At 39.7% G+C, this 12,814-nt stretch overlaps 1 protein-coding gene across 1 annotated transcript in view; it reads right to left on the reverse strand.

Annotated features, from left to right (window-relative positions):
* The window catches only part of TUBGCP5 (tubulin gamma complex component 5), a 57,452-nt gene that overhangs the window by 41,786 nt on the left and 2,852 nt on the right, over positions 1 to 12,814 (reverse strand). The window contains exons 2-6 of the mRNA XM_074983302.1: positions 9,938 to 9,991; positions 9,751 to 9,859; positions 6,093 to 6,189; positions 3,193 to 3,272; positions 491 to 626 (exon numbers count right to left, since the gene is read on the reverse strand). Of these exons, the coding sequence (XP_074839403.1) occupies positions 491 to 626; positions 3,193 to 3,272; positions 6,093 to 6,189; positions 9,751 to 9,859; positions 9,938 to 9,991 (476 nt within the window). The remainder of the gene's footprint in view (positions 1 to 490; positions 627 to 3,192; positions 3,273 to 6,092; positions 6,190 to 9,750; positions 9,860 to 9,937; positions 9,992 to 12,814) is intronic.

Here is a 12,814-nt window from a genome sequence, read left to right on the forward strand (position 1 = left end):
TAATAAGGCGCTGAAAGGAATATTCAGCGCCTCATTAGCATTAGGACACTTCCGTCCACAGCGCTTCAAAAGCACTGCTTTCGAACACGCACGGGTCGGTGTGGCTACATGGGGGTCCTTTTCGAAAGGACCCCGCACATTTTAAAATCCCCTTATTCCCTGAGCTGTGCACGTTCAAAAGTGGTACTTTCTAAGTGCCATGGCCAGAAGCGTCCTAATGCTAATGAGGTGCTGAATGTTCACTTCAGTGCCTCAAAAGTAATCTTCAAAATGGCCATGCAAATGGCCATTTCGAAGTCTTGGCCAAGTGTGGCCACAGCCAACCAAAGTACTGCTTCAACCTTAACTATAGTGATAATACCAGACCACTTTAATATAGAAAAATACCTGTAACCACGAAAGGCTTGGAAGCTACATATAAGTGAGAAACATTTAATAGGAATACATTTATTATGAGAACCTTCCATTGAGAGAATTTTGAACAACAAACCTTTCCATGTGACCTGAGACATCGTTTTCTTGTTTTGGTCTTGTTCTTCTTGTGGTGTCCTGTCTACTTGAATGCCGGAGTCTTCCCTGCTCAGTGGCTGCTGAGAATCCTCCTCTTCGCTTTCTTCAGACCAATCCTGTCAAGTACGACAAGACCAAGTAAAATTCTAGTGTAATGTGCATGATGGAAAGAGGTATATTCAGTTCTTGGCAGGGAAATATTAAACAGAACTGATCTCTGAAGGACTCCACTCATTATGCCCTTCCAGCATTACTATAACCCATTCATAATTACTCTATTGGAATGGTTTTTCAACCAGTTTTGTACCCATGTTACAGCTTCTCCATGTAGGTTGCATTTTCCTAGTTTATTAATAGAAGGTCTACTTTTTGTCCATTTATTTATTTATTTATTTATTTAATTTTTGGGGTAAAAAAGATATGAGGGAAAGTAAAAGGAAAACTCATATGATTTTTTTCCTCCTCGTATATATTTTATAACATTACCCAAACTGTTAAGTTACAGACATCAAAACTAAGCTTTTGGAGCACGGACCTTACAAGCAGAATTCATGTACGCTGCAAATTTCTTTGCGTCACCTCAAAAAAATGATTTTCTTGTAAAGAAGCAAAAGAAAATTGCAAGAGCAATCACATGCCCCTCTGCAGCAGGACAAGCACATTGTTTAGGGTGCCCAAAGCAGCCACAGAGAGGTAAATCACTGCACAGATGCAAGGAGGAGGTCAGAAAAGGGCTGGGAATGGCTCTGCCAGAGCCAGGTCACACCTATCCTGTCTGCCTTGTTCCCCAAACATTCAGGGCCCCTCTAACCTGGATACTCCATGCTGAGACCCACCTCCTCTACACCTGGCATGCTGCAGGCAGTGACTCCTACTCTTCATTGAGCTTACCCACAAGTTCCAGCCAGGCAGGGAGAGGAGTGCACTTCCCCTGCATGCATCAGCCAGGGCTGGGTCAGATTCATGCCACCCCAAAAACCTCCCTCTGGCCCTGCAACTTCCCTTCCCTCTTCTTCCTGCCTCCATCACTCCTCAGCCCTAGGGGAAGAGGTCACTGTACAGGGAAACACTCTCCTATCCATCCAACTCCTGTGCATTCAGACCTCCAGGCCCTCTGTCAAGATTCAGATCCTTCATGAGCCCCCTGCACTCATTTCCCCACTCCTCCAAGCAAGATGCATCTGGACCACCCTGACGAGCCCCGCACCCAGACTTCTTCCCTGCTGAGTCTCATTGCCTCTCCACCTAGACTGCCCCCAACAAGCCCCTATCCAGACAGTTCCCCTCCCTCACTGAGCCCCACACAGACGCCACCTATCCCACAGTTGGATTCCCTCCTCCCCATGTTGTACTTCTCCACAATCGGATCTTGCAGGGCTAAGCAGTAGTGTACCTGACACAGAGGTGCATGGCCCTAGAATGCTCTCGGAGGAGGACTTGCTTCCTCCATTGTGTCAGGATTAGGTGCACCTTGGATACACTAACTAGGATACTCACATGTACTGAAACAATTATATAGCTTAGTTTACATTTGTTTAGAGTCTTAATTCTTACTTATGTTAGAAAATGACAAAGGATGCATTTCAGTGGCTATAAGCCAGGATGGGCAGGGATGCAAAACCAAGCCCTGAAACATCGACAGCCTTCATTTGTCAGAAGCTGTGAATGGGCAACAGCGGACAAATCACTTGATTACCTCTTCTGTTCTTTGCCTTTGAAGCACCTGACACTGGCCACTGTCAGAAGACAATGGACTGGCTGGACCATTATTAATATGGCTGATGCAACGTGACTATCCTTGGGTTCTTTATGTTCTTATTTACTAACTGTTTAATTTTGTTAAGTGTGATTTGCATTAAGCTCTATTTGAATGGAAATTCAAATAAAATGGACCAAAACTTTTTTTTATTAAATAAAAACTCAAAACATGCTGGATAGATAAAACAAAATGTTTATCAAAATTTATAAAAATACATTTTGTATTTCAAAACAGTTTTATTTAAACAAAGGAAAGACCTGTAGTTAATTAAATTGTTTCTGATCACCATGCCCTCCAAAATATTAGAAATAGTAGATTTCATCCTCTAACAGGTGGTTTTTATTCTAACTGGAAAAGGCAAACTTTCCTGCTGTTTCTAACTCAATCAGCTTAACCTTAAATTTACTTGTCACTGATATAGAAAAAGCCTCTCGGTACTGGCAGAAGATGCAAATACAGTAAAAAACTGATTTAGCACTTCAACAAACTCTGGTTCCAGATACTTAAAGAATGACTTTCACCATTTCAATGGTCTGACTTTCTGTAAAGCATCAGCAGCAAGCACGTACTGCTTTGTACATTTTTTTCTATTTAAATTATTTTAATAGAATAAGTTTACGCCTTACAATAGACAAATTATAATTTATTTTAAAATAGTTCATTTTTAAAAGAGAAAATAAATACAAATGAAAAATATAAGTAATTGATTTTATTCACAATGATACAGCCTTCACTCCTATGATCCCAAACATTTAGCAGACTTCTTGACTATCCACATCTCTAAAAAGAAAGAGTCCTGCCATAACTATAGCGTCTTACATCAACAAGCCATGAATTATATGATTTATTGAATGTCTATAATCCTAAATACTGCATATACTATCTCTAAGAGCGCAGTCAGTCAGTTTTAAGATATTACTTACTGGTGTGTCTATATCGGGGTCAAAATAAATTTCTTCACCTTCCATCAAGTATTTTCCCCAGTCAAATTCTTCTTCCTTTTCTAAAAAGAACAAAAGTGAAACTCAGTATTATTGTGGCTACTTTCAACTTCCTCTATAATAAGATGAAAATTTTGCTAAAGGCACAAACTGACCTGAGACACATTTTTTCATTGAAAATTGTCACTTTCTTTGGCAATGACATACAATTTTCAGTGAAAATCTAAGTGGTGTGATGAAATATCTTCTTGTTTCTTTCTCTAATTATATACACAACTCCTGAGGTGCTTCTCTGATTTTGAGTTTTAGACTCTCACAATTTGTAATATGGTGTGTTGTCATCCCATTTGTCTTGAGTTCACCTTTTCCTGCACCACGCATTGGTCTCAATCCTGCAAAAGACTTGCAAAAGTGCCTAACTTTTTGAACTGTGAGTACCCCATTTGCTTAACGGGAAGCAAGAGGTGAAAGAGAGGGAAATAGTTCAGTGGTTAGAGGATTGGTGTTGTAAACACATGGTTGTGAGTTCAACCATTGAGGGGGCCTTTTAAGGGTCTGGAGCAGGTTACATTAAAAAAGTCTGTCTGGGAGGGCAATAGTCCTACTGTGAGCACAGGGGACTGGACTTGATGACGTCTCAAGGCCCCTTCCAGTGGTACAATACAAATCCAACAGGAACTACTCCCAGAACACAATGATTATGTTTACACTCAAAAAACTGCAGCACAGAGTCTCAAACCCTAGATCAAAGGACTTGGGTTGGTGGAGCTCAGGAGCTAAAAAGGGCAGGCTAAACATTCTCCCTTTGACTGGAGCTCATCTCAGAACCCAGGTTGTAGTCTGAATCACAATGTTTCCATTGGTATTTTTAGGTATCACACACTCAGCTGAATGGGCTTTGTGACTGAGTGTCCCAACTTTTTTTTTTTTTTGTGGTCTAGGACATACCAAAAGTAACACATGAACAACTCGTTGAAGAATCAGAAACCCACATAGGAAATTACTCAGGTTAGGGATCTTGTCTTTCCTTCTGTGTAAAAGAATATGTACAACTACAGTGTGTAATATTTTTAAATAAAATAATCACCACATAAACCACATAAAATAGTACATTGTTAGCCAATAAGAAGGTAACTGGAATTTTCTGAGAACCTCTGCACACTCCCACTCTTGGGATGTGCTGACAACGCAGTGTGAGCTGCATCACCAATACGTTCCAAGAGAGGGAACATGCTGTGGCTTCCTCTCCTGTCTCCAGTTTCTAGACTAAAATGTTGTTTCAAACAGTCTTTTTAATGGCTCTTTTTCAGCACTGCAAATGAATATCACAAGAGTGTGTGGTGTCCCAATTGTCTTCGTGTGCGTTTCATTCTTCTACCCCTTTCATTTTTGATCCAGTGGGGATTGTTAATTTACTACCACTTGTTTGTAATCAGAAACATGGGGAAATTGTATAATACTACCACAAAACCAGGAGACTTAGTAAAATTAATTCTTGGTAAGTATAGGCAGATAGCTAATGTTATCAAGTTAAAACTGGTTAGAAGAGGAAAGCAGCATTTAAAATTTAAAACGAAAAGATTACAGAAATAACCAAACTGCATTATGTCAAGTTACTGCATAATTATCCCATGTGAAATTGCATGCAAAAGTTATTAACTTTTGGATAGATTTTGTTTTTGGCTCAGTTTGGTGTAATGAAACAGTCAGAACAGTGTTAAAAAAATGAATCAGTAATGCAAGGTTCATCTAGGACCACCAATATGCATTAAACCTAACACAGAGATCCCAACAGTGACAGAATACTTCACTCAGAGGGCCCTCCAATGAGAGGGTGTTAACTGTGACTGTCATTATAACATATGAACATTTAAATGCAGTGCATCAACTGGCCCTCAAGGCAGATCTACACTATACCCAAAACTCACATAACCCAAACCCTCTGACCCTCCTCCTGCACCCGTAACCCCTTCCCAGATCATGTACCCCAACCTCCTGCCCCAGGTCCCATTTCCCCCCCCGCCACTCCGCATTAGGTCACAACCCAAACCAGTACACCCCAGTCCCCTGCCCTGGGTCACAACCCCCTCCTGCCTCAGGTCACAATCCAAATCCCTTCCCCCTTGCTGCATCCCAGACTCCTGCCCAAGGTCACAATTGCCTTCCTCAATCAAACTCCCTCCCAGATCCCCTGCTCTCTCCTGCATCCCCATCTCTTATACCAAACTCCCTACTGCATCCAACCTCCATCTCAGGCCCCGCACCTCCTCCCTTAATATCATGGAGGAGTGCAGCCTTTGACCACCTTCCAAATTCTTGGAGCAGCCCTCCCCCATCAAAAGTTATTGCCCACCCCAATGTAAGCTATGCAATGTGAGATATGTTAGCAATGTAAATCAAATTGACATAGATTAGATCTACTTATTGAAAGGTCCACACCATGCTGGGCCAAAGAAGAAACTCTCTCAAACCCCCTTACTCATTTAGATCTGGTGGAATACCAAAGTTGACAGAAAAATTATTTAGAAGGTCTTCACTAAACCAACTATGGGTGGATCAGTCACTGCAGCAACAATCCACCCATGAGTGGAAACATATACCCTCAGATAGAAACCAACAGGGGTGGTTTTAAACAAGAAACCCAGATGAGGAAAAAAGTCACATTAACCTTTCCTCCTACCCTCAACCTTTCTAGTTTCCAGTGTCTTAGATGTATAGGTTAATTAAATAAAACTTAAAAACCCACAAAAGATATACAGTAGAGGATACCTGAAATAACTAAAACAGCATGTTGTCAGATTACAAAGGGGAAAAAAAGGCCACATCAGACCGCTACTTGTCTATGTGGTTTTCATTTCAAATATAAAAATCTTTTAACCTACCCGCTTCTTTCTCTCTTGGCTTTTCCACATAGTTGGTGTTGGAAGGAGAATCAGACAAACACAGCAGGAGAGATAGTATGGCGTAATGAGCATCTGTCTTTAATAACGCAAGAAAGAAAAGAAATCAATAAACGGAATAAATGGTTTAAAACACTTTAAGAAATGAACAGACTAGAACACTGGATGCTAGACTGTGTGATATGAGTCTTCCCAGTTAATCTCAAGTACTGGCTATCCTAACTTACTTATTTTTCCCCATATAAACTGCAAATATACTCACTGAGACCTGTCTTTTAAATTATGCAAAATGTGACAAATTTAAACACCTCAACTAAAAGTCTACATAAGATTTTAATGACACCTCATCCTTTTACTCTAAATGACTTCTAAGCACTTATTTCTTATTTGATACAGCCAATGGCTACACAGTTCTGCAGGACTATTAACAGGCTTTCATGAACTGAACTGTTTGGTTCTGACAACTGTATATTTTGACCAGTTTTTTTTTTTTTTTTTAAATATCCTTTAAAAGCTTTTACGGAGCTATGACAAAACCAAGCGCTTCTATTAAAGTCATGAAATTTACTGTCAGAAGGCACCACCAGACCATCTAGTTTGACATCCTATGCATCACAAACTGCCAACAATACCCAGTTATCTGCACTATGAAACCTCAAACTAAAATTAGACCAAAAGTATTGTAACCCTCAGGAGACTAAATGATCGTGTGCCACAGGTAAAGAATAGGAGGGAAACATATTATAATCAAATTAACATAAAACCAGTCTGGCACACATCTGGCTGTATTACAATGTAACAGCTCTTCCATAGACTAACACCATCCTCCTTACAAGAATCTGCCAAAGTACTTTACTTGCAGAGTATCTTTGAGATACCCATTTCATGCAGCCAGGCAGCAAGACCCAGGCTAACTACAAGAACAACTGCTAAAGGTCACTCCAATTACTTACATTACACTGCTATGGGCTAAATACAACTTGACATTTCCAAGCATGTAGCTCACTCTAATCATAAAAATATAGCTAAAACTGCATGTATGTTGAAAATCTCCAAGGAGGAATGTACAGTAAACCATGGAGTTACATGTGGGTTGTGTTTCTGTATCCCTCGCATAACTCAAATTTTCATGCAAGTTGAGGGGAGACAGGTTCCCTGCTCCCCAGACAGCAGGTAAGTTTCCCAGGTCCTGCAAGCAGCAGGTGGAGGGGAACCAAGTTGCCCCGATTCCCAGCTCCTTGCCACCTGCAGAGAGGGGAAACTGAACAGGACAGCAGCCTTGGTCAGTTTCCTGGCTCCAGCCAGCGGAGGGGAGCTGGGAACCAAGGGCAGCCTGGCTCCCAGCTGCCCTCCATTTTTTGGAGTCAGGAAACTAACCAGGGCTGCTGCCCCACTCAGTTTCCCAGCTTGGGAGCATAAGGATAACTTATGCCTGCCACTCCTGATGAGTGGTTTCCCACTCTTGTCAGGGGTGGCAGTAGTGTCAACCCAAGACATGTGCAACTCAACTGCGCGTATCTCAAGGGTTTACTGTATAGCAATTCTAGGTGTATTTCCACTGCTACCATATAGTTATTCCTTTTTCCGAAATGGAGAAATTTAAACCAATCCAAAGACAGGGATCAGTCCAGTTAAATTAGAAATGAAGTTATGGTTCTGAGCACTGGCATTAGGAAACAGAACACACAGATCTATTATATAGTATGACATCATGCAAAGTGCCTCTAGATTGTTCAGGGCCCTGTATTTCACAAAAGCATCAGCTTTCAGTCTTCAAAGGTCAACTAGAACAATGGAACACAATGGAACCAGGGTAACATAATCCAAGGAAGAACACACAGTTTTAATCCAGCAAAAGCCCTGAACTGATCCAGAACTCAACACACCAAAGACAAACCTCATAGGGATGGAAGGACATTCCTAGTGGCAGGGCGGCAACTGTTAAATTAGTATTGTCCAGAAATATACTTACTTAGAACCTGGACAAAATTAGAAACAATTTGAGAATATATACTTGTGCCCAGATTTTCCAGCTGAAAACTATGAAATACAGTTTGCTTAAGCAGACAGGTCGGATTCCCACTTTGTCCTACCACAAACGTTCACATAAAACACAGAATGCGGAACTCTGTGTCTCTTATCTACAATGTTAATGATATAACATTACAGATGTTCTATGACTGGGGGCTCTACATTTCTTCCCTTCACCCGCCCCCGCCAGCGGGGGTCCCTGCCCTGGGCTGACCAGGCTGCTTGCCAGCTCACAAGCTAAGCTCCCAGCAGCTGGAAACCTCTGTGTCTGGGGCTCTCTGGACCAGAAATATCTGTGATCCTGCCAGACTATGGATGTTGTCAGACCAGAGAGTCCTGGACCAGAGAGGTTCAACCTGTATGTATTTTAGAGAGATTGTTAAGGAGGAGCTCTTGATCAGACAGACACTAAGACCCAGGACACCAAATTCTGTATACAGTAGACCCCTCTCGCCCAGACGTATGCAGAGGTCGCGTTCTTACACAATCCACATAAGTCAAATTTCATGTAACTAGGGAGAGCCAGGAAACTGACCAGCATGGCACTACTGCTCAGTTTCCTGTCTCCTGTGAGTGGTAGGCAGCTGAGAGCCTGACTTTCACCACCCCTGACAGGAGAGGGGAAACTGTCAAACTCTCTGCTGCCACCCTTAACAGGATCTGGAAACCTGTCAGGCAGGATCCTGGCTGCCACCACTGTTTCCCCAACACTCAGAGTCACCTTAAGGTGAGATATGCACAACTTGAGTGAGTGTATCTTGGGGTTCTACTGTACAGCTTCCTCTCAATGTAACTTAAACCAACATAAGGGTTAAAATATTCCAGGCAAATGGTATTTGCCTGGAAAGAGACTGCTTCTCATATAAACAAACAGAAAAGTGACAGAATTTCCTAATCAAATACAGGTCCTTAAAACTGAAATAACTGAGAGAGTGTTGCAAGAAACTGAACCAAGATAAGCCACAAAAATACAAATGAACCTGGAAAAGGATTGCTTCTCAACAAACTTTACAGAAACGAGATAAAACAGAATCTGGATTAGCCCTCTGTTTTGGCACAGCAAAACCAATGTTTACAGTTTGAAAACTAAAAGAAAATATTATTGGAAACCAAAAAGACTATAGCCCCTTCTGTTAAAGCATACCAAATTATAAGAATTTATAGGAAGTAAGAATATAACCAAATGCTTGATGGAATGTCCATTAAAAATTATTTAAAAAAAAACCCAAACCATAAGAGTTTTAATTTAATCCCTTTTCAAAGAATTCCAAAATAAAATTTAACTTAATAAAAAAATAACACTTTGAAAAATATAATTGTTTAAAATAAAGCACGTACATTTTCCTTTTATTCTCAAAAAACAAAAAAAACAAAGAATCCCACAAATTGATTTGAGTAAAGGACCTGAGCAATGCTGGGTCACTCTCTTATTATTTTAATATAAGAGAGAGGACAGGCTGTAATTTTAAAAATTCGCTCAGAGTGGCAATCATGTAGCTAAATAGTAATGTAACTAATTTGTACTTTCTGATCTAAATTGTTACGAAGTGACCAGCATCAGGATAAGTGCAAGGAAATCAGAACACATAAGGAAAAAAATGCTACAGACCTTGGTTTCTTCTGTGCTTGGAAGTGGTGAGTTCAAAAACTTTTCTATTAGTCTTTTCCAGCTTGCAGCTTTACTGAGGTCTGAGTGAACAATCAGCTTTTCATAAATGCTAATTTAAAAAAAAATTCTTGTCAAAGAATGCTTCAAATGAACAGACAATCAATATAGCAAAATAAGACACACTTACCCCTCTATTGTTCTCTCTACTTTGTGACTGCTTACATCAAGAAACCGATGAAATCTAGATGAGAAATTAAAACAAATTAAAATTAGAATCTAGAGAGAAAAATTAAAACAAAATTAAAACAGTTTTTGCATTGTGCAAGGAAATGTTTTAGAGAAAAAAAAATCCCTACAGGTTAATAAATGAAGCACCACATTTGTTGAGTCAAATATTTAAATATTCATATGAATATAAACACCATAATCAATTCAACAGATGTTATTTTTAAATATTCAAAACAATTAATTCAAATATAATCTCTCTCTTCCTGCATCGGTTTTTTTAAAAAGAGAAATATTTACTAAACATTTGCTTTCTATTTTAGTGTCCATGAGAAAAACATTTATAATCCATACCTAGGAGGGCAAAATGTGATGAAAGTTACATTTAGATATCATATAGAAATACCTGGGTCGATATGTATAAATATGTCTTTATGGGGGAGGAGAGAGGCAAGCATTCAGTAAAATAAATAATAGCTACCCTGTAGTTCTGCTTCCTAGCCAGTGGTGAACACAAAGCTTTCATAGATTAGCATGACAACTTAAGTAATCAATTTGTGCAGAATTTAAACAACCTTTTTTTAAAAAAGGCTCTGTCTCAAGAGTTATTAAGAAAGTGATTTTCGTAGCGTAGACACAGCCTTAAGGTAGCATCTTCAAGCAACAAACTAAATTTTAAAAATCTAAGATCAGTTTGAAAACAGCTATTCAGAACCCTGTGAGCTGCAGAAAGTAACACAACTCTTTACTGCTTGCAAATGTAAAGGAACAGAACAGCAAAGAACTGGACATATTAATATTGAAGGATTTAAAAACACAGGCACAGGACAGTAGACAGATACAGACCATCTAAGCAACAACCAAGAGGCTGAAAAGTACCAACAAATCCCAATCATGGAAGGAATAATGTGTAATATGCCAAGGCATCTTCCTACATGCTAAACAGGAGGCCCTAAGGTGGCTAACGAGCAAGAGAAAGCAAAGACTCATAAACAGAATCCAGGAGCAGTCTTGTACAGTATTAAGAATACCAGCACCCTTCCCAGTAGGCAGTGATGGGCTGGGCTTCTTACCCAGGGCACTGGGCTTAGACCTCACAGCTATGGCCCTCTCTTACACTGTTTTACTCTTGCCTCTAATTAGTACATGTCCGATAACTATTTGAAGATCCTTATTATTTGAACAAATAAGTTCTGTGGTGGCAATCTGGATCAACAATGCACTGCTACGCTCACTTAAATTAGATTTTCACAATCAGTAAGAAACCTTCCTTATACATATCTGCACTACACAGCAATTACTACCCACCTGCCAGAATATGCGTTATCATCTTATTTTATGTTATACATTCAATAATGGCAAATGTTAACTTCTAAATAAACCTCTTAAAGTGTTTCTCAGATCATTAGCACTAAAGGCATCATTGCAAGAATTACCTGTCAATTTGACAATGAAGGAAGTGTAAGAAGTTCAAATGCCAAATGAAAAATTAACTTCAGTACACTCATAAAAGCTGAACAAATTTTAGATTTCAATCTATAGCTGTGTATGATTACTGTGGATTGTAATCATCCTTAAAATACATATCTAGTTCAGTAGACAAACTGCAGATTCATACTAATATTCCTTGCAGCTCTGAAACTATTTTTTTTTTAGAAATCTACTCCTCATTAATACCTATAAGGATCTTTTTCAACAAGGGAGAAACTGATACTCAAACTCTACAAGGATTTAAGTATCAGAGAGGTAGCCGTGTTAGTCTGTATCTTTGAAAACGACAAGAAGTCATGCAGCACCTTACAGACTGACAGACATTTTGGAGATAAAAAAAAAAAACAGTCAAGTTGCATTTTAAAGAATAACAAAATAATTTATTAGGTGAGCTTTCATGGGACAGACCCACTTCTTCAGACCATAGCCATACCAGAACAGACTCAATATTTAAGGCACAGAGAACCAAAAATAGTATTCAAGGTTGACATTTCAGAAAAAAATGATCAAGGTGAGCAAATCAGAGAGTAGAGGGGTAGAAGCGGGTTGGGGAAGTCAAGAAATAGATTAAGCCAAGTATGCAAAAGAAACCCTATAATGACCCAGAAAATTCACATCCTGGTTCAAACCATGTGTTAATGTGTCAAATTTGAATATAACAGAGAGTTCAGCAGCCTCTCTTTCAAGACTATTGTGAAAATTCCTCTTCAGTAAGATGCAAACTTTCAGTCATTAACAGAATGGCCCACTCCATTAAAATGATGGCAAACAGGTTTGTGGATCAGGAGTGTTTTTATGTCTGTTTTGTGCCCATTAACTCTTTGTCTAAGAGAGTTTGAAGTCTGTCCAATACACAAAGCATGTGGGCATTGTTGGTACATGATGGTATATATGATGTTAGTTGAGGAACATGAGAATGTGCCCGTGATTCTGTGAATAACCAAGTTAGGTCCAGTGATGGTATCTCCAGAATAGATATGAGGACAAAGCTGGCAGAGGGCTGTGTTGCAAGGAAAAGTTCCAGCACTGGTGTTCGTGCAGTATAGACTGTGGTTGTGGGTGAGAATCCTCATAAGGTTGGGAGGTTGTCTGTAAGAGAGAAGAGGCCTGTCACCTAGGGCCTTCTGGAGTGTGACATCCTGATTAAGGATGGGTTGTAGAGCTTTAATAATGCACTGCAGTGGTTTGAGTTTGGGGCTGTAGGTAATGACCAGTGGTGTTCTGTTCTTGGCTTTTTTGGGCCTATCTTGGAGTAGCTGGTCTCTGGGTGTTCCTCTGGCCCTGTCAATTTGTTTTTTTATTTCTGCTGGTGGGTAATTCAGGTTCATTAAAATTTGGTAAAGATCTT

Source organism: Carettochelys insculpta, chromosome 1 (assembly GCF_033958435.1).
Source record: "Carettochelys insculpta isolate YL-2023 chromosome 1, ASM3395843v1, whole genome shotgun sequence".
Taxonomy (NCBI): Eukaryota; Metazoa; Chordata; order Testudines; family Carettochelyidae; genus Carettochelys; species Carettochelys insculpta.